The 22,324-nt window shown below is 37.3% G+C and overlaps 1 protein-coding gene and 1 long non-coding RNA gene across 3 annotated transcripts in view; one reads left to right on the forward strand and one right to left on the reverse strand.

The window, feature by feature from the left end:
- The window catches only part of LOC136237452 (uncharacterized), a 326,109-nt gene that overhangs the window by 272,737 nt on the left and 31,048 nt on the right, over nucleotides 1-22,324 (forward strand). The window contains exons 15-18 of the mRNA XM_066027675.1: nucleotides 317-592; nucleotides 4,290-4,352; nucleotides 4,428-4,478; nucleotides 17,650-17,681. Of these exons, the coding sequence (XP_065883747.1) occupies nucleotides 317-592; nucleotides 4,290-4,352; nucleotides 4,428-4,478; nucleotides 17,650-17,681 (422 nt within the window). The remainder of the gene's footprint in view (nucleotides 1-316; nucleotides 593-4,289; nucleotides 4,353-4,427; nucleotides 4,479-17,649; nucleotides 17,682-22,324) is intronic.
- Nucleotides 9,243-11,361, reverse strand: LOC136260097 (uncharacterized). 2 transcript variants are annotated; one of them, XR_010703419.1, is made up of 5 exons: nucleotides 10,679-11,361; nucleotides 10,257-10,522; nucleotides 9,910-10,170; nucleotides 9,774-9,824; nucleotides 9,243-9,647 (listed from the first exon to the last, which is right to left on the reverse strand). It is a non-coding gene; the product is annotated as an uncharacterized lncRNA (long non-coding RNA). The 2 variants fall into 2 exon arrangements; XR_010703418.1 differs by lacking the exon at nucleotides 10,679-11,361 and having other exon boundaries at nucleotides 10,257-10,668.

The following is a 22,324-nucleotide window of genomic DNA, read 5'->3' on the forward strand; positions in this document are numbered from 1 at the left end:
GTCCAATGCTGCACAAAAATGCAGACAGTGCAATATCTGTATAATTATTGCACTGTGGTTGGTGCATTATAACGTATAATGCACTCGTTGTGGTCTGCAAAACCACAACCAGTGCGTTATAAGTTGCAATGCACTCGCTGCAGTCTGCAACAGTGCCATATACAATTATGGCACTAGTGGTGCCTTTGAACTGTCCACGCAGAATGGTACATATATACACACAATACACACATATGTACAAACATACATACAGTGATTATATGATCAATTACTCACAGATAACACTTGTAATATTTGCAACCATCTTACTTTACAGGTACTGATCGCCCTAAATTAAAGCATCTTCATAGATACAAAAAGCAAATCTCAAATAATTGGTATAACTTAGGAATTGAGTTATTAGATGATTGCTATGAGGAACTGAACACCGTGCAACAAAATTTTCCCAATAATGTTGATATGTGTTGCTCAAGGATGTTCCAGTTATGGCTACAAAAATCTAAACAAGCAAATTGGAATTGGTTCGTCAAAGCTCTAAAAAGGATTGGAATGACTGATTTAGCTTGCAGGATTAAATTGCAGCTACACAAAGGTATGTAAAAAGGGTGTGGTTTTCAAAAAAGTTGGTGTAACAAATGTAATATCCAAAGTGGTAAAATAAAAGTGGCTGTAACATGTAACATGTAATGTATTAGTACAATGACATGCTGTTGCTGTTGCTGCTGTCATTGTTAAATCTTTATCTATGTCAAAACAACCAAGCTTTAAAAAATGGTGTGGCTACCCAAAAATCAGGGTTAAAAAATCTGTGAAAGTTTAAAAGGTGACAGCCAAGAAATGGCTGCAATAATGTTAATGTCAATCGTTTTCTCAGATACTGATTGACATTACCATCATTGCAGCCATCTCCTATATCTGATTTCACAGTTTATTCATTTTTTCTTTTGGTTATATTAAGGGGTCTACTAGGGTCTAGATTATTCTTTTCATGCATGAATATGTGCATGAATTTGTGACTTGACCTTTGAAGTGGTACAGTAATTTAGTAAGTGATTTCACACATTAATGCATGTATATGATAAAACCTCTAGGACCATACTAAAGTGTTCATATTACAGAAACCACAGTAGTATTTTGGTCCAAATGTATGTGCACCACTAGAGTGGGAGTATAACACGGGTGTTCAGGTATCCCTTATGAGGAGTTATATTGTGCATACCTAAGCAACCACATACACAACCTAAGCCACTACAGTGGGACTCAACTTAATAAAAATGGTGTTTCTGAAGAGATGGAACAACATTCACATGATCTGTTTAGGGACACATAGTGGTCAGATCTGTAATTTAAAATCAACCTGTTAAATAAGGATCATTGATCATTTTTGGATATGCTAGCAAGGTTGATGCTTAGTAATATCCAAATTAAAAATATGTGACCGGGCCTGCGATAATAGGGCATGTGGGCACATGATTTTTGCCTACTTTTTCACACGTTTATCACTCATAACTTTTTGTACCACTATGCTATGGTATTGCAATTTTCAGTTCTTAGTGAGCATTTAATTGACATCATGATGCAAGTTACAGAATGCAAAAATACTCCTCCTGTACTGAGATATGACCTGAAGAGTGATGGGGTGCCGTTTGTGCCCACATGCCCTGTTTTCGCAGGCCCGGTCACATATAATAAACTGCATCACATTATTCACATAAGTGGTCTTTCAATACAGGTGGTCACTAATACAGGTTGCACTGTATCTAGACTCCTTCACTCTGTTAGGCCATGTTGTGAACGGTTATTGGAGGTGTATACTCCCATACAGCAATAATAGACTACAACATTCCACTACATACCTCAACATAATTAATTATATCTTTTGTGGTCCCACCACAAAATTTTTTATCAAACATAGACCTTGACCCAATCATTATTCACAAAAAAATTCAAAGAATTTCAAGCAGCAATTTGTGAAATATAAAGGAATAAAATTTTAAATACACTACTTTTGAACCATAATTAAGTAGATATCCCATAATTTAGAGATCACAGGAAATGTCAATCAACAGTCTTCCATTAGTGCAAATTGTGTTTAAAAATATTTGTACAGTGCAAAGTTATGGTGAATTGTGTAACTAGAGATGGACCAAATTTTCATGAAATATTCTAGATATTTGTGATCATCAATCAGAAACTATGGCATACATGGAGTTAAAAAATTGCATGAGCAATAACACCACAGGTACTATAAATGCTTGTCAAAATCCAAGAAGTGACCTTAAATTCCATGTTGATTTGACATGGAATGACACAGATACAAATAATAACAATAGCTTGAAATTGGATGTGCTCCAGATTTAGTAGGCATGTATATTAGAGCAGGGGTACATATCTATAGTCCTTCAGAAGCTATAAAGATTTTATTGTCTAATATCTTCGTAGATTTGTATGCAAATATTTATGTATAAAGTATTATGCATGGTTTCTGTTTGATTTTCTGAGTTGTAGCAATTGGTATTTAAAAGACAGCAACTGCTCAGTATAATATGTAACTTGTATTTACAGCACCATGCCAAGAACACATTAGCTTCCTGGGGACAAACACTTAAATGGTTATCATTCTCTCTGTTTTATGCAATGACTGTTCTATTAGAGTGCTTGATTGTTCTATTAGAAAACTTTGATTGTCTGGAAATATTTTCCTTGTTTGATATTAACCCTAGTCTCAATCATCAAAGCTTCTATCATCAGAGCTTCATCTTCCAATCAAGCTTTCAATAATCATAATCATCATATCACATTTTATTCAAAATAAGATGATGAGACGCTTTATATAATACCAAATTCAGTGATTGAAGCTCCGCTAAATTGCTTTGCCATGCCTTGGTACTAATTGGCACATGACTACATGTGTCCTATAAAAATTAAGCCCATAATGAAAAGCATTCATTCCATCAAGTGTAAGCTTGTAGTAGCTAAGACTATAGTGCATTTTTCTACTCATTGTCAAGAATTATTTCACCATCCAAAACAGGTTAGCCATTAACTTTATAACTGTTATAGCAGAAGTTAAAATAAGTGTGGCGGAAATTTGCCCATTGTGCTCATAATTATGCTCCATTATACCAGTATTATGCTTTATGCTTTTCATCCTCTATTATGCCTATTGACACAAGCCTAACAAGCATTAGGATCACCTGGATAGTGTTTACAGGCATGCTAAACATCACGTTTGCTTGTCAGCCCGTCTGCATGGTCGATTGTAGCGTTCATATTCCATGGAATAAATGAAATTATCTATTAGGCCACGCCAAATAAATTTCCCTGTTTCCCGTCCTGACCTCAGGCATATTTGCATGTGGGCAGACGGTCCATTTCTATTATTTCAGATTTTCAAGCCATTATTTTTCTGGCACAGCTATAAAAGCTCCACAAAAGCATTTCCTTCCTTTTCAAGTTACAAAAACAACACAAACATGAAGTTTGTGCTGACTTGATAGCACTGCTGGCACGTGAGCTGACACTGTTTCAAGATGCCATTTACTAAGCCTGTAAGTATGCAAGAATAACCGGAAAAAAATAATAATGGAAGAATACAGAATAATGGAATATTTAGAGCTAGCAGTAACCAGATTCGAGCGGTGGGTGGGAAACAGGAAATTTATTTGGAGTGACCTTACCTAGCTTTGCCAATCTGTTCTAAGTGGTTTTCCAGTAGAAACTCAGAAGTATCAGCCTTAGAAAGCATTGTTTTTATAATCTTTACCTTTACCATTCCATAACTCACTAACCGTAGTACTCAATGCACTGATTAATATTATGAAAAAGTTCAAAAATCTACTTGTACCCAGATTACTCTTGCTTGTACTACATGGACTTTTGTGTTCACAGAGCTGATGCTGTCACTACTAGCTACTACAGGGTATCAAAATAAGAACAGCACATTACATCCGTCATTGAGACACGTAATATTTTATTTGAGCAATGAAATAACTGTAAAAAGTATTCAAATGCCCTTGAGTTTATTATTGCTCCAAGTGTTTAGCGCTATAACTCCAAGACTACTCATCACAAAATGCTGAAACTTTTGCTGTCCACTCCTTTGTTACTATAACAAAAAAGCTATAAAATGGAATTTGAGGAATGTGCAAAAATGGCCAGGTTTTGCTTAGCGGTTCACATACGTACATATACACAGTCATCCTTACACAATAATTACAAAATTTAATGTAGTTCAAGCAGTGAAACAAAATGATTTCGTGTAGTTTATCTACTACATCCTTCTACAGTTAATTCATCTGCTCCAGCTGATTATAGCCATCAGAGTAGAAGGCAACATATTACTAGTACAGGTGAGCAGTGAGCACTAAGTATATGTTTGGTAGGTACATATTATATGTACAAATTTACATAATTATATTATGCAGATGAAGTACATGGTGTTCATTATAATACCCAGCCAGCTGACAGTCGGACAGGTTAGTTTACATAACATAGTATTGACACTTGAATGAATTAAGTTTGTTGCTATCAAAACCCAAAAAATGCTAAACAACATGCATATTATAATGATACAGTTTTAATAGTCGTACAATGATTATTTACAATTTCACAGTTGGCCTTTTACTTTACCTAGGTATGTAAATGCCAAAATGGTGACTAATTATGCTCTATACTAATGCAAGGAAATGTTAAGCTCAGTTAGGGATCATAGAAAAAAAGTAGCAAAACAAGGGAGTTCACCTGCACCTGGTAGACATTTAACCCCTTAACCCCTTCTTCATTCTATAACCATGACTGAAGTAGAAAGTAAAAGTCCACTAGTATATCTGCAGGTATATATAGGCAACCTCTCCTTTTTATTACGTTTTAGTTCTATTCAAACTAATTTTCCTTGTACTTGTTTGTTAACATGATAATGACTGGTGAACCTGTGTATGCTACATCAAAAGAAGAAAGCTGCCAGACATGTCATTTTGCATCTGAGTGTGTGCCCCAGCTATCAATTACTGAAAAGTGGTCATTGTGTTTTATTTTCAGCTATTATCAGTTACTTAGCATTACAAATAAAGAACGGTATGAGAACCACTCCTGTAATCAATTTACTTACTACAGGAAATGTGGAAAATATAACATCCATTATAAACATGGTAATCAGCACAGGGAAGCCATTACACACTGCTGAGAACTGTCAGTAACAAAATTGGACATGAAGTACACTGTAGGACAAAGGTAGGTCCATAATGCATACATTGTGCATACTGTGTGTAGTATGCCAAAACAAAAAACACTTGTCAGGCTGAAGAAACATCTAGCAGTGCAAGCCTGTAGCTGTTGTTTAATGAAGTTGACTTTCTGCCTCACCAATGTTTGCCAAATGATCAGATTCCTTATTCAACTGACTGGTACCCCTGAAGTCATGTGCCTCTCTTTACACACAGTCACTATTGTTAGTCTATATATGCTATTTATAATTATGCTAGGCATAATACTATGGCACACATGCATGTAACTTGTTGAGTTATTAATTAGAATCTGAGCACGAGGCTGGTGAATTTAATTCTATTACATTTTTGACAACAATGATGAGATAGCTGGCATTAGAGATGCACCTGAACGCCCCTACTAACAAGCAGGAACTACAATCATTTCTTGGTATGATGACCAATAATGCTTGATTCTTACTTAATGAGTATACAATACACCCATTAAACCAGTTGTTGCAGAAGAATGCTAGTTGGGCTTGGAAGAGTGAGCACCAAAGAGCTTTTGATGCTGCCAAGCGATTGCTTAGTTCTGACAGAGCATTAGCCAATTATGATGTTAATAGGCCAGTCAAGTTGTTCTGTGATGCATCACCATATGGCATAGGCGCTTGTTAGGTGTGCATAATGGACGATGGCAGCCAGAAGACTATTGCCTATGCATCATGTACACTTTCCAAGCCTGAACAAGCATATACACAGATTGAGCGTGGGGTTTACGTCTTTGTCACCAGTACCTATATGATTGTCCATTCATACTGGTAACCAACCATTGTCCTCTCTGCAAGATTTTTGGGAGTAAGCAGGTTATACCACCTATGGCTGCAGCACAGATGCAGAGGTGGGCCCTCACCCTCAGTGCATACCAGTATGCCATTGAACATATCAATGGTACAGCTAAGTACTGTGCTGACTGCATATCAAGATTGCCACTATCTGGGCAAAGAACTCCATAGTGCTGAAAAGGTTCATATGGTATGACCTGCCAGTTATGGCAACCCAGATTGCGAAGGAATCCAAATGTGACAAAGATTTAGCTATTGTGTTGAAATCAATCCAGCATAGTCACTGGCCCACAGATACTGCACTAGACCTTAGCCCCTTTTGCAAGCATTATACAGAATTGTCTGTCCTGGATGATTGTATCCTATGGGTTCAAGAGCGGTAATCCTTTTGGCTTTCCATCAGTCACTGTCACAAGAGCTCCATAGCAGTTATTTGGGGATGAGCTAAATGAAGTCCCTTACTCGTAGCTATTTTGCGTAGCCAGGATTAGATTCACAAATTGAAGAAGTTTTCTGTGTTTGTGTTGAATGCTGTGCTGCTAGCAGGAACCCATCATAGGCACCAGCTCACCCATGGATGATTCTCCAACACATATGGCGAAGAGTACATAAATATCATGTCCATTTTGGTGGGCGCCTATTGTTGGTTGCTGTTGATGCCTATTCAAGGTGGCCGGAAGTATAAATTGTGTCTTCAATGTCAGCCCGACAGACCATTGACAATTTTCAACACATTTTTGTATGTCATGGTCTTCCCACCTTCTTAGTCTCTTTTTAGTTTTCTGACAATGGCTCACCTTTTCAATCCACGGACTTCCAGCAGTTTGCTGCAGCTAATGGCATTGTGCATCGGCGAGTACCATCTTACCATACCTCTTCCAATGGACTGGCAGAAAACATGATCAAGACCATCAAGCATACCTTGAGCAAAGCAAAGATGACCAAGGATGCCACCTTGGATACACACATTGCATGTTTTCTAGTTACATACTGCAACACTCAGCACGCCACAAAATCTAGAACTCTGGCAGAGCTTGTCCTCAATAGGCCTGCGCCTATTATGCCGGCATAATGTTGAGAATAATAGGTCGCCAATTTCGTGAGAATAATTCCGGAATTATAGGATGGTTATAGGCATAATTTTAGAATAATCAGATGACCACGGTAATAATTGGTGGGATTAGGGGGCATGTCTCTTCTTTATTACCTAGAAGAAAGAGTTAAGCTACCACAAATGATATAAAGCTGACAGGAGTGCTGGCTGAAAGGAGCTGAAAAGCATTTAAAAGATTGATATACTCTAATAGAACGTTCAAACACTCTGATAGAACAGTCAGAGATCGTTTCATGTTAGCAATTTGCAGCCAGCATCAGGGATTTAATTTCATGATTATCTGCAATTCTGAAACTTGTACATCTTATACCAGTGTATCTTCTTCAGGTCTCTGAGCATTATTATCTACCTAACTTAGTAGCTATACAGTAGTTACAGCAAATTATTACAATACACTAATAATTAAATGCATTTGAATTATTACTGTAGACTGATAACTATTCTAAGTCTGCTGTAACTATTGTGGATAGAAAAATAATGTGTAGGGTGGAATGTTTTATATATGGCTATTAATAATTCGGACAAAACTACTTATAGCAGCAAAGCGACTAGCCACAGATATATACTAAATGAGAATAATTATGGAATAATAGGCTGGATACAAGAATAACAAAAAGAATAATAGGAGAATTTTTTGGGAAATTCCGGAAAGAATAATAGGCTCAGGCCTAGTCCTCAACCATGTGCAATTGACTCACCTTTCTTTAGCACACCCTTGTACTTCAAAGCGATTCAGCAAGCTGCTGAGATGCAAGTGGGTGACAAACAACTCGAACTTTTGCAGTCAATGACAATATCAAAGTACCGTATTGCCTCGAATTATGGCCAGTCTCATATAAACGCCTGGTCCCATTTAGTTGCCGGGGGTATACAGCATCATTCCAAAAATAAATGCTGGGTCTTGAATATACACCGGTCTCAAATAAACATCTAGTGCGGTAATTATTTTAAAGAATTCCGGGTGTGTTATAAACGACGAGGTAAATGATGAAGTGTGGAACATTTTATAAAGTTCCTTTTTAGCTTGGATTTGTGAAATATGCTGAAAGAAACATCAAGGAGAGTTCAGGAGAGTACAACACCAAGGTATGTAGTTGACTCGTGAATGCTGATCAGGCTATAAATTCCGGTCTCGTATAGTTGCTGGTCTTGTTTAGTAGCTGGGGTAAAATCAAGACACATGGTAGTGTGTCGTGCGGCCCAAGAAGCCGGCGCGCCACACCGTGAGTATATTTACAGGAAGAAAGAAAACGTCATTTTGACACTTTTGTATCTCGGTGATAGCTTATCTGATTGAAACCACATTTGCTGCAGAGTTGCCCGTCAGCTAGGGGAGTCTACATTCCAAATTTGAAGGAAATCACTCAACCCATTACTGAGATATGAGCGGCCAAAGTTTGTTTTTTTTTCTTCGTTTTTTCTTCTTCTTCGTCTTTTCGTACACTTGCACAAATTGCTATAAAATGCAAACGCGTACTCCGATCACCTTGAAATTTGGCACACAGAAAGGGAGTCCAAAGGCGAATCCTAGCATCAAATTTGGTGCAAAACCAAAGAATGGTTCAGGAGTTATGACCAATTATTCGCGTAAAACAAGATCGATTTGTTGTCACGCCTACAGGGTAAACCGCTTCATAGAATGAGTTGAAAATTGCTATGTAGATGGAGTAACCATCATAGGAGTGCCTTTTGGTGGTTTGAAAGGAATCGAAATTAAGACCATGGAGATATGACACAAAACCCAACCTGTGTCACAATTATGCGATCGATTTTTAGTGATAAAAAGGTATTAGTTTTTACGCCTACTAGGCAAACCGCTAAGAGCAATGAGCTGAAAATCGGTGTATAGCTGGAATAATCTTCACACTGTTAAAACTCGTTAGTTAAAATAACACAATATCATGTGTTACTTACGGGTACCAAAAATGACTATCAGTGTAAGTGTTGATATAGTACATAAAAGTCTGTGTTGTATTAGCGCAAATTATTTTGTCACTTTAGCTAATCTCTGTGTTATTTTTACCCTTGGTCATGCTGAAATAATCACTACTTATTTGTTACTATAACTAACTTGTTGGATTTACAGTATAAAAAAATATTTTAGTGACATTGTAGTAAAAGTAATGTTACAACAAAAATGTACATACATAGTACAGAAACACACTAGCAGAATGTTGAGTGCATTACTGTTTAAGACAGTTTCTCTGTATCTCAAATGAGCCCTGCCTGAAGAGGACCAGGATTGGGACAAGAAGATATCCCCACAGCAACTTCTCGTTTAAAAGGAGGCAATTGTTCCACTGCTCAGGGTAGACGATGTTGTAGTACAACCCAACTACAGCAGCCACAGAGATCATCAACGTCCAAGTAGATGAGATTCTCTATGACCAAAGTATTATAGTCTTGCATTGCAAAACCAGCCTCAACTATATATGGAGCAGCAGTTGCATGGTCTTCAATTTCACTTTCAGTGTTGTCACCATTCTGTAAGCATGCAAATATGATGTAAACTAAGTAGAGTCGGTACATAATTTTACTTTAATGTATGAATAATACTTGTCTACATAAAATATTTTATATAACTGCACACATATGCATGCATTTACATACCTCCAGCACTACAATCAACCCATCTGATGGCTTCATTTCTTTGTGCATCAGCTTCAGCACGATAAATATAACAATAGAAATATCAGGGGCAATTACAAAACATCATGATTTACTGTACATGCATTCGTGCACTTACAGTTGACAAGTTCCTCAGTTTTGATACTAGATTGTCAATAACACAGGACGAGATTGCTTCGGGTGCTTTTTCCAGCTTGCCTTTCTTCAATATCTTTGAAGTCTAATTTTGCGGTTTTCTTACTATTCAAAATTTCACTTCCACATCCTACCCCATTGTGTGCAGACTTCTTTGTCTTTACAGGAAGAGTGAAAGTAAACTCAGAGGATGACCACATGGCTAGTTTCTAAACCAGTTTTGTAACTGCATTGTTCATCAGCCCTTTGTAAAAACAATGTGAATATGTATGCATGTATTCAGCTAGAGTATGCCAGCATGCACACATACACAAGGGTATTTGCACTTACATGACCATTTCCAAAACTGTCACCATTCTGTCTTCCCTTTAAGTAGACTTGGCACAATCTTGCTTGCTACTATCTAACATAGTATAGCAGTGGGATATTTACAATAATTCAGCATTTTGGCAACAGTCATCTGGACAATCTCGGCCCTGGCTGAACCTTGTCAAGCTCACATTACCTATGCTGATCATAGTTCTTTCAGAGAACTGTGATGGAACAGTGAAGTTGTCTTCCCAGGCATTTGGAACATTTGAAAGGATAGAATCGTCCTGAAAAACAGAAAGTATACACTTGTAAAAATCACCTGTTGCAGCTAATTTATTACTGGCAGATTTATAATGGAATTGCTGTAGTTACATAACTATAGCTACACATAAATACTGGGACATCACACTCTATAGACTCTAGTCATAAACCTAGCTTACTTAACTATGTTTTCCCAGAATCAGACATTTGCTCAGGAATCTCCATACTGCTCATTACAGTCAATGTGGCCGTTTCCATCATTTGGCAAGGTATCACCTATAAAATGAAAGCAGATATCTAGTTAACCATGAAATTTATTTGCACACCGTTACGCCACAGTAATTTGAGCTAACTATTTAAAGCTAAGTGGATAGCTGCGTAGCTATGTACGTACAATTTCGGTCCCGGAGTGCGACCGTGAGCTTGTTCCTCATAATTTGATGCTGCTACACTGCTACTGCTGCAATACTGCTTGTACAGCTGTCATTCATGTTATCGTCTGACACTGTAGAGCTGCCGCGGTATGTTGTACCAGCCACCACACTCAGAGGTGATGTTCACTCAGTCTTTATGGAAGATCTATCATTGTCGGTCCAAGCGCACAAAGCAATTTCTTTGGGTCCGGTGCCCTAAAGTAGTAGACTAATCCCCAGTTCTTTCATGTCCTCTTTGTCGAGGCTAGTGAGCTCATACAGTTCCATCATGCCAGCGATTTCGTTTTCCTTGAACAGCTCCACAACTGACAGAGTCTTAATATCCCGGTGACTATCTTGCATACTTGCTCCACAGAAAATTCAGCTACTTCCAATGCCATCGTAACTGTGAAAATGAGTTTAACATACCTTATTCACGTGGTAAAGGTAGGATATTCCAGTGTATTTGCATTACATCGCCTGTTATTCACATGGTTATTGTAGGATATTCCAGGATACTAATAATTTATGTTGAAATGTCATTAGGTTGCGGTGCACTAATTGCTAGGGAGTGGTAGCCATCTGTCACTCAGACTGTACAAAATCTTGTATATGGTCAATTAAAGCATAGTTAATGTACCACAAACATGAAGCTAGCTATATGGCTGCGCGTAAACATTTAGCTATAAGTCAAGCAGGCTTGAGGGAAATATTTAAACTATACTCGACCAACTTTAGCTAATGCGAATATAATAATAGCTAGCTACTGTTTCAGCAATACATTGATGTCACCTCTGTGAAAACTTTTGTGCCATCTATTAAACTTCTGTTGGTTCATATTGCAAAAGTATACTTCTGATTTTACTCTACTGTGTGGAATTGATCTACATTTATCAACTTTCATGCATTTAAGTGGCACACCATACTGTAAATTCAAAAGTATCATGAAGTTCATGCTGATGGTATGATCCTGCAGTCATTTATGTAGTAATGCTAGCTAAGTGACTGCAGGAGTCATATACCATCAATTTACAGTGTTACAGAAGAAGCACCGATTGATTACTACCAAAGGTAGCTAATAGATTTGACCACTGGCCAAAGTACTAGAGATATTGAGGGAGACACACTACGCAAAGTGTGGAATTTTTTTGATCTACAATAGACAATTCGTAGAGCCGGCATTCTGGCTTTGGCTCAACATCTCATTCTAGTACTATACCAGATAACCAAATTTTCTTTCAGTTTAACATTCATGTGTTGTTTAAGGAAAATCTATGAAGGTGCATCATGCATTTGAAGATTACCTTGTAGCCTTACAGCTATAAAAGATTTCCACATAGTTTGGTTAGCATTCAAAGACTGTTTTTAAACTGTAGTTGAGGTGAGATAAATATAATTAGTTGATTAACCATAAGCATAATTAGAAACCATATAGTTGTCAAATATATTGAAGAGTCTATGTGATCATGTTTTTTTTTCCCTGTTGTTCAAACGCAGGTAGTGCCATCATCACCTCTATTGAAGATCACACATATCACAAGTTTGTCAGAATTGAAGAACTGTTTGTCTACCATTCAAATGTTATACTAGGCCTGCAAACTCTAAATGTTATTGAGTACTCTGACCACTACCATTCCTGGATATTTAAACCATCAAACATCTTTACCACTGTCCATGTAAAAGATCTCCAAAGCAGAGAAATTCTCACTCTTCGCCCAGTTAGAGGTTTCATAACTCTAAAGTGTGCTGTGCAATAAACAACAAAAGCATGTAAACTCTAATCAACTGTGTTCAGCTATTTCTATGTAACCATCTCAGTTGCTGAAACAGCATAATCATTTGCAAAATTAACACATCACCTGTGCTAAATTAAGTATACCTTGGTTGTAATACCACAAATGTGTTATTTCAGCATGTGGGTTGTTACATCAGCAACCTTTGTGGTTAGTAAAATTAGCACATCGTATGTTAAAATAACTACCCACTTTTAACAGTGCATAGAAAGTCCTTGCAGTAGTATAGAATAATTAGATTACAAACCACTGAGTTATGATTCGAAAGCCAACTTCGTGTAGCAAATGTGTGATCGAGATACTCTAATAGAACAGTCACCCTAATAGAGCATTCAGCTAATTTATTTACTCCATTATAGAATTATATTACATTACAAGTTATTCTGTAGGGACTTCAGCTGCAAACAGTTAATCTTATAGACAGTTCAGCAAGAAGCAAGTCACCCTGTGGAGAGTTAAGCTACAATTACATCACTGTAGAGATTCAGAACATTACAAGTCACACTGAAGAGAGTTCAGCTATAAACAAGTCATGCACCCTGTAGAGAGTTCACCTACAATTAAATCACTCTCTACAGAATTCAGCTACACACAAGTCACTGTGCAGAGAGTTCAGCTACAAACAAATTACCCTGTAGAGAGATCAGCTACAAACAAAACACTTTGCAGAGAGTTCAGCTACAAACAAATCAATCTTTAGAGTGATCAGCAACAAACAAATCAACTTGTAGAGAGATCAGCTAGAAACAAATCAACCTGCAGAGAGATCAGTTACAAACAAATCAGCTTGTAGAGAGATCAGTTACACACAAATCAACCTGTAGAGAGATAAGCTAGAAACAAATCACCCTTTAGAGAGTTCAGTTAAAACAAATCAACCTGCAGAGAGATCAGCTACAAACAAATCACCTTATAGACAGTTCAGCTACAAACAAATTACCCTGTAGAGAGATCGACTACAAACAAATCAACTTGCAGAGAGATCAGCTACACACAAATCAACTTGTAGAGAGATCAGCTAGAAACAAATCACCCTGTAGAGAGTTCAGCTACAAACAAATCAACGTGCAGAGAGATCAACTACAAACAAATCACCCTGTAGAGAGATTATCTAGAAACTAGACACAATGTAAGGAGTTCAGCTACAAGCAATACACCCTGTTGAGATTTCAGCTACAAACAAATCAACCTGTAGAGCGATCATCTAGAAGCAAATCACCCTGAAGAGAGGTCAGCTACAAAAAATCACCCTGTAGAGAGATCAGCTACAAACAAATCACCCTGTAGAGACTTCAGCTACAAATAAATCAACCTGCAGAGAGATCAGCTACAAACAAATCACCCTGTAGAGAGATCAGCTAGAAACTAGACACAATGTAAGGAGTTCAGCTACAAGCAAATCACCCTTTAGAGAGTTCAGCTACAAGCAAATCACCCTTTAGAGAGTTCAGCTACAAGCAAATCACCCTTTAGAGAGTTCAGCTACAAACAAATCAACCTGTAGAGAGATCAAATCACCTTATAGAGAGTTCAGCTACAAACAAATTGCCCTGTAGAGAGATCAGTTACAAACAAATCAACCTGCAGAGAGATCAGCTACACACAAATCAACTTGTAGAGAGATTAGCTACAAACAAATCACCCTGTGGAGATCAGCTAGAAACTAGACACAATGTAAGGAGTTCAGCTACAAGCAAATCACCCTTTAGAGAGTTCAGCTACAAACAAATCAACCTTTAGAGAGATCAAATCACCTTATAGAGAGTTCAGCTACAAACAAATTGCTCTGTAGAGAGATCAGTTACAAACAAATCAACCTGCAGAGAGATCAGCTACACACAAATCAACTTGTAGAGAGATCAGCTACAAACAAATCACCCTGTAGAGATCAGCTAGAAACTAGACACAATGTAAGGAGTTCAGCTACAAACAAATCACCCTGTGGAGAGTTCAGCTAAAACAAATCAACCTGCAGAGAGATCAGGTACAAACAAATCACCTTATAGATAGTTCAGCTACAAACAAATTACCCTGTAGAGAGATCGGCTACAAACAAATTAACCTGCAGAGAGATCAGCTAGAAACTAGACACAATGTAAGGAGTTCAGCTACAAGCAAATCACCCTGTAGAGATTTCAGCTGCAAACAAATCACCCTGTAGAGAGATCAGCTAGAAACTAGACACAATGTAAAGAGTTCAGCTAGAAGAGGTCACCTTATAGAGAGTTCAGCTACAAAGAAACCATCATGTAGAGAGTTCAGCTGCGAACAAATCACTCTGTATAGAGTTCAGCTAGAAAAAGTCACCTTGTAGAGAGTTCAGCTACAAAGAAACCACCATGTAGAGAGTTCAGCCTTAAACAAATTACCGTGTAGAGAATTCAACTACAAACAAATCGCCCTGTAGAGGGATCAGCTAGAAGAAGTTACATTGTAGAGAGTTCAGCTACAAAGAAACCATCATGTAGAGAGTTCAGCTACAAAGAAAGCACCATGTAGAGAGTTTAGCTGCAAACAAATCACCTGTAGAGAGCTCAGCTAGAAACAAATCACCCTGTAGAGAGATCAGCTAGAAGAGGTCACCTTGGAGAGAGTTCAGCTACAAAGAAATCACCACGTAAAGAGTTCAGCTGCAAACAAATCACCCTGTAGAGGGATCAGCTAAAAGAAGTCCCCTTGTAGAGAGTTCAGCTACAAAGAAATCACCCTGTAGAGAGTTCAGCTAGAAGAAGTCACCTTGTAGAGAGTTCAGCCTCAAACAAATTACCGTGTAGAGAATTCAACTACAAACAAATCGCCCTGTAGAGGGATCAGCTAGAAGAAGTTACCTTGTAGAGAGTTCAGCTACAAAGAAATCACCCTGTAGAGAGTTCAGCTACAAAGAAACCACCATGTAGAGAGTTCAGCCTCAAACAAATTACCGTGTAGAGAATTCAACTACAAACAAATCGCCCTGTAGAGGATCAGCTAGAAGAAGTTACCTTGTAGAGAGTTCAGCTACAAAGAAATCACCCTGTAGAGAGTTCAGCTAGAAGAAGTCACCTTGTAGAGAGTTCAGCTACAAAGAAACCATCATGTAGAGTTCAGCTACAAAGAAACCACCATGGATGTAGAGAGTTTAGCTGCAAACAAATAGCCTGTAGAGAGTTCAGCTAGAAACAAATCACCCTGTAGAGAAATCAGCTAGAAGAGGTCACCTTGTAGAGTGTTCAGCTACAAAGAAACCATCCTGTATATAGTTCAGCTATATTTTAAGTCACCCAGTAGAGAGATCAGCTGCTAAAAAATATCCTATGGGGAATAATGGGCATGTAATAAATATATATATATATAATTTTTATAATTACTAATAAAATCAAAAATAATTGAAGTATTAAAAATCTTCTGTAAGCTGTTTTCTTCTTCCTGTGGTAAATAAAAAAACACATGGGTTAAAAAAGCCCAAAGCCAGCCATAGGCCGGCTTTGCAGTATACAAATGCAAAAAGAAGTGATATCTAATCAAAAACAGCCAAGCTGTAAAAAAAAGGAGCAGCCCCCAAAAAGGCCATGGTGAAAAAAGATGTGAAATCCAAGGTGGCGGCCAAGAAATGGCTGTGATGGTAGGTTAATGGTAAAAAATTCAATAACGACAATTTAGGTGAATTTTGTGCCATTTATTCTTGGCACCAAATTCACCTGAATTGTCGTTATTAAAATTTTTACCATTAACCTACCATCACAGCCATTTCTTGGCCGCCACCTTGGATTTCACATCTTTTTTCACCATGGCCTTTTTGGGGGGCGCACCTTTTTTTACAGCTTGGCTGTTTTTGATTAGATATTGTTTAAATGAAATAAACGTCTGGACCATAATTCGAGACAACACGGTACATGATCAGCACCCCAATGCTACTAATCAATGGAGAAAGGGAATTTAACCAAGGTATTGAGCCCTCTGAACTATATTTAAGTGTTTTGTAGATGGACATTCCCACCAAGCACATGTTGATCACCTGTTGCCTGGTACTAGTACTTTAGATGTTGGCAACCCAACTCCTGTTATTGAACAAACTGATCAGGAGCACAATAAACACAATGAGTCCACTACAACACAGGATGAAGTAGTGCCTTTTGTGCCTTTGGAAGTAGACAGCATATCCCTCAAGATTCGCACGATGACTCGAACAGACAGGAATTAGTGACATTGCTGCCATCTAGATTTTGTCATCCACCTGCAAGGTTAATTGAAGAAATAAACCAAACTTGATTGCACACATTACATTTTTTTCTTTACTGTATTCATCTCTTGATTGTTGTAATTTTCCAATAGTTGTAATTTTTCTTTACTACTCTATACCCTCTCCCAATCATTGTAATTGATTTTTTTAGAGGGGAGGAAGTGCTATGTATTGTTATGGTAGGTATTATTTATGGTACGCATGCATATCAAGTTATTAATTAGAATCTGAGTATGAGGCTGATGAATGTAATGTTATTACAATATAAATCATGTTACTCACTCAGTTCTGTTTAAAGAACAGTCAGCATGCATTCCACATGACATCAGGGATTTGGATCTCATTACCATTGACACAAATCTCATTTCAACACTAAGTAGAAAGCTCTTTTCTTGTTGTTGTCGAATTCCTTGGTTAGCAGTTCCAGGTATAAATTCCCACTGGCCCATTGGGTTGTAGGATGTTTGCAAAAATCCTATCTTGTTTAGACAATGAAAGGACTGGCCATAACCTGCCAGAGAAATGCAGAATACCATAAATTTTATATCTTGCATATTATTTTACCATTGAAATTCACCTTAGTACATAGCTACAATTGTAATCAATGTTTGTGTTAAAAGAATTAGAATTACGGATTATGTTAATTTAACATCATTTGTCTTCCTTAGCATATACAGCAGTATTAAAATGCAAATGTGTTTATATGATTATATTTTTTCTTTTAGATGTTTTGGTGTGTGCTGAGCAAAGAACAAAAGTGAGATTAATTTTTGTATAACCTATTGTGCAACAGTATATATGATGCATGCCTAGAATAAAGCTGCATAGGGTGTGACCTAAAATAAGATGTGAAATCAAAGGTAGTGGCCAAGACATCACTGCAAGCAAGAATGTTAACACCAATCAGTTTTACAATCTTGCCATGTCATCATTATAATTGTTAGGCACACACTTCTTTGCAGCTATATCTTGAGTACCACTCTTGTTATATAAATTGTTTAATCCACCATTTTTGAAGGCCACACCTTTTTTTACAGTTTGGCTGTTTAGGTATGGATAGCATTTCTTTGAAGACTCACGCAGCAAAGCAAGTAAATTGCACATGCATCAAAGAAAAGAAAAAATGCGCAATCTACTACTTTGAGATAGCATCAGTTTTGATTATGAAGCCATGTGATTCTGTTTTCTGTTTCTTTCCTCCTCTTTCTGTTACTCAATGATAATTGTTTATTTACATTCAAGTATAAATAGTACTGGTACCTAGCATTTTGGCAGATCCTTTGGAAAATTGATGATTTGAAATCCTAAAACAAACAATATAAGTGATCTGGGTACAATTATGTAACATCATCGTATGAATACACATTAATGGTTTCGAGAAAATATATTGATTTTACGGTGAAGAATTCTTTCTCAACATTTGCTTACATTTAAATGTACATTGTCAAGATAAGAGGCTGGTTTGGAGCAGTCTACCATTGATGTGTTGACTTTCTTGACTACATGACATTGAGTACTACTGTGTCCCATGATTAATATTGTTAAACAGTGTTGTACACCTCCAAATATAATGGTTAGATGTCAAAAGCATGCAGACTTCATACACAGTTTAGCAAACTGAAGGTCTTGTGTTGTGATACCTGATCAAAACAAAGCCATAAAAATGCATTACAAAAAATCCCTCAGAACTTGACAGCACTAAGGGGTAGATCCAGGGTTTGGCAGGGGGTGTACCATTGTAGTAGCCATACGTATGGAATAGGGGGTCAGGGGGTGCAGCCCCCCCCCCCCCAGAGGTACTTTATATGTTTCAGGAATGAAATATTTGATGTAGAGCAGTATTATGTACAAATATGTAGCTAATAGATATACTAAGTGGTCTGCACTGATCAAGAATTGTAGGGATCAGTGGCATACAAAGGACAAAGTGCATTTTATCTACAAAATTTCTAAAGCTGGCTATTATTAGTGGCTAAAATGTGCCCATGGGGTGGTGCTGCAGATGCCAGTTTTTCATATAATACTCAGCAACTGTGAATTCTTAATTGTGTTACATGCGGGGACTGTTCTATTAGACTATTTGAATGACTACTGACTGCTCATTAGAGTATCTCAATCTCATTTAAAGTTTGTTATTTTTGGGAGGGGAGGAGAGGGGGCTTAGATCTGCCACTGGCACTTGCTACATTTCATGCATTGCAGTGTGTTATAGATACAAATTTTACTTTGTATTTTTTAGAGTAAAAGTTCAAATAGATTACTTATACAACGCTGCTGTGCAAGCCTTTGATGTTCAAAAATACACATATCTTTATGCCTTCCAAATACAGTTCTACATAAAGACTGTACAGATTACACGCAAAAGTCAGATTGCCTTCTACTCATAGCTACAAGTTCAGAGAAGTGAGATTTTCACTTGCCAAGTTACACCACAAGTTAGAAATAACTAATTGGCATCAAATTGTGACAAAGGAAGCATCTACAGATTACACTGTACAATAGTATAGTCTGCTAGCTAATGCACAGTAATAGAGAAGCCTAGTTAATTTTCGCCACACAAGAGTTGTTAGCCATTATAATTTTCACGGTGTTGCCAAGTTGTGAAAACATCACAAATAATACTCAGGAGGGTAAATGGAGGCATCTCCATGAATAATTTGCATTCAAGTTCATATCTTACAATCAGCAAAAACTGATTATAATGAAATTTGACAACAGGCAACATAATGTTTATGCATAGTCTGTGCTTACCAAATAGTGAGTAATTCAAGGTAGTCATTATGAAGGTATGGCACAAAATATCCAGTAGTGTAAAAAATGCATATTGGGTACTTCATGAATTTCTGACAGTAAGTCAGGAAGGCTACCAACATTACTTTAATGCGATCTTACCTTATTGAAAAGCTTGCTATACACCTTCCTTCAGCTGCAACTATATCACTTGCAAACTTTCTCAAGTGGTTTCAATGCAATTTCAATGCATAATTATTCTATTGCACTGATTGGAGGGCTAGAATTATGCACTTGTTGGTTGTTAACTATGAGAACCAAGTAGTAGAGTGACTAAGCAAATAAAAGCGCCAAACTTGGTACAATATTTGCTTGATTCATACTATTTCATATTGGATATGGTGCCATTAAAGTTACCAATTTATCACACTTAAAGAACCCAACAAATTAAATCAATAGAAAATGTATTAAGGAAACCATAAAAGTGCTCATAATAAATATACTGAAACTTTGAATCTGCGTATCCAAAAGCTGATCAGGGGAGGTGTCCATCAAGATCATTAGCTTGCAGTGTTAAGCATGAAAGTTTAAGGTATACAAAGCCATAGATTTGCAACATATTATTTCTATTGTGTTGTCTCTGTGGTTTTTGCACTGAAATATTGGCTCCATCAGAAGTGTTTAAAAACAGTTTATTTTGCCACACTATAAAAGATTTTCTGACTGCACTTGTACACTTGCTGCTTTTATCACAAAGTGGAGAATTTCATCAAAATTAGTCATTTAGCTGCTCTACTGAAGTGTTGTACTTGAAAATAATGGCTAGAGACTTGGCTATAGCAAAGTTTTTGGCATGGAACTGAAGCAAAATTGTGTTACACTACTGCAATCAAAGTGTGCTGTCATAAAAACCAGAGCAGCTAGAAACTTCACTTTGATACAAATAATCACCTTACCCTAGTATATCTTCACCACAAATATTAAATGATTTCATCAAATGCTTTTGTAAGTTACAGTCTACTAGTATATTAAAAATTATAAATTTAAAAATGAAGTGGGGATCCAAACAATAAAAAGTAGTGAAACAAGAGATGAACGATGGTAGCTATTACAGAATAGCTAGGTGGGAAATCCCTACTTTGGCATGGTATAGCAATTATTTTGTGTTCAATACTAAAGTAGGGATTTCCCACCGAGCTACGTATGCTGTGATAGCTACCATCGTTCATCTCTTGTTTCACTACTTTTTATGCCTGGATCCCTACTTCATTTTTAAATTTACAATTTTAATATACTAGTGTGTTTAGTTTTTTTTGTTAACGCATACCGCTAGCTATAAACAAGTGACTGTTCTATTAGGGTGATTGCTGTATTAGAGTATCTCCAGTTAGCCTGCAAAGATGTGCGCTTTCCCAAAAAAGGGGCGTGGTTTCAATCAAATATTAGAGTATCTTGAGTCAGCCTTCCAAGTTGAAGACGTGTGGTCACTAAAATACAGCTAGTGTAAAAGGGGTGTGTCATTGTGGTTTCAACTGATAGATCGATAATGCATAGAATAAAGAATGGACGTGATCTTGTGTCTAATGTGAAAGCCATATATTTAGTACCGGTACCTCCATACAGTAGCGTAGTCTAAGCATCTTAAATAATCTTGTGACTTCTATTATGCTGCATAAATAAAGTGTTGATACGGAAAATTAACACCTCAATATGGTTTCATTGGATGAAGAAGACAAGCGGCCTGATTGAAGATAAAAGAAAAGACAATGAGCAGAGGGCACACACTTGTCGGAATTCCAAAAGACACATCCCACTGGTGTATTTGTTATTATGGAATAAAATAGTGGCTGTGCACTACTTCGTTTGGCCTCTAGGCTTGCGACTGTGGTCAGTCAGTTAGGTAGTCAGGTAGGCGTTCAGTATAACATTCAGATCACGTGATGTCATGATTGGCTGTATATTTTGGGCTCTGTCTTTATAAAGATGCTATCTGAAGGAAAGTCACTTCCTTTTCATTCCAGTTTAAGCTATGACAGGCTGGTTTGGAATGTACTGCGGTATTGAGGGAACATTTTTCGTGTACACGTGTGGCACTCGTTAATTGGAAGAGCACAAGTTTTTCGTACCTTGCTGCATTGCTACTGCTCTGTGGTGACGTTTCTCAAAACCCTGGACCTGATGTATTCCGTTGCGGAGTGTGTGCATTGTAAGTGGCAGACAATGATGCTGCCATTTGTTGTGATTACTGTGACCACTGGATCCATGTTACATGTGACCCGTGCTTGTTGATGAATGTTTATAATGATATGGTATCTAACCCATCTACTGAACCTTGGTTTTGCTATTCTTGCAAAGAATCATTTTCAGGTTGTTCAATCAATAATCTCTCAGTTACTGGTGATGGTATTAATTATGTTTGTCTTAATGCTCGCAGTGTTATTCCTAAGATATTTGAATTATCAGCATAAATTATATACTTGCCAACAAGTTTGATGTGGTGGCCTTAACTGAAAATTTTTTGGATAATTCTATTCATGATATCCACATCACTTCTCCTGGCTATACTGTTTTTCGTAAAGATTGGAGTAGGCATGGCGGAGGTGTTTTACTTTTTCTTAGTAAAATACTTAATGGGTCTCTTCGACCAGACCTTGATGATGATTGCAAAAT

This window comes from Dysidea avara, chromosome 1 (assembly GCF_963678975.1).
Source record: "Dysidea avara chromosome 1, odDysAvar1.4, whole genome shotgun sequence".
NCBI classification, from domain to species: Eukaryota; Metazoa; Porifera; class Demospongiae; order Dictyoceratida; family Dysideidae; genus Dysidea; species Dysidea avara.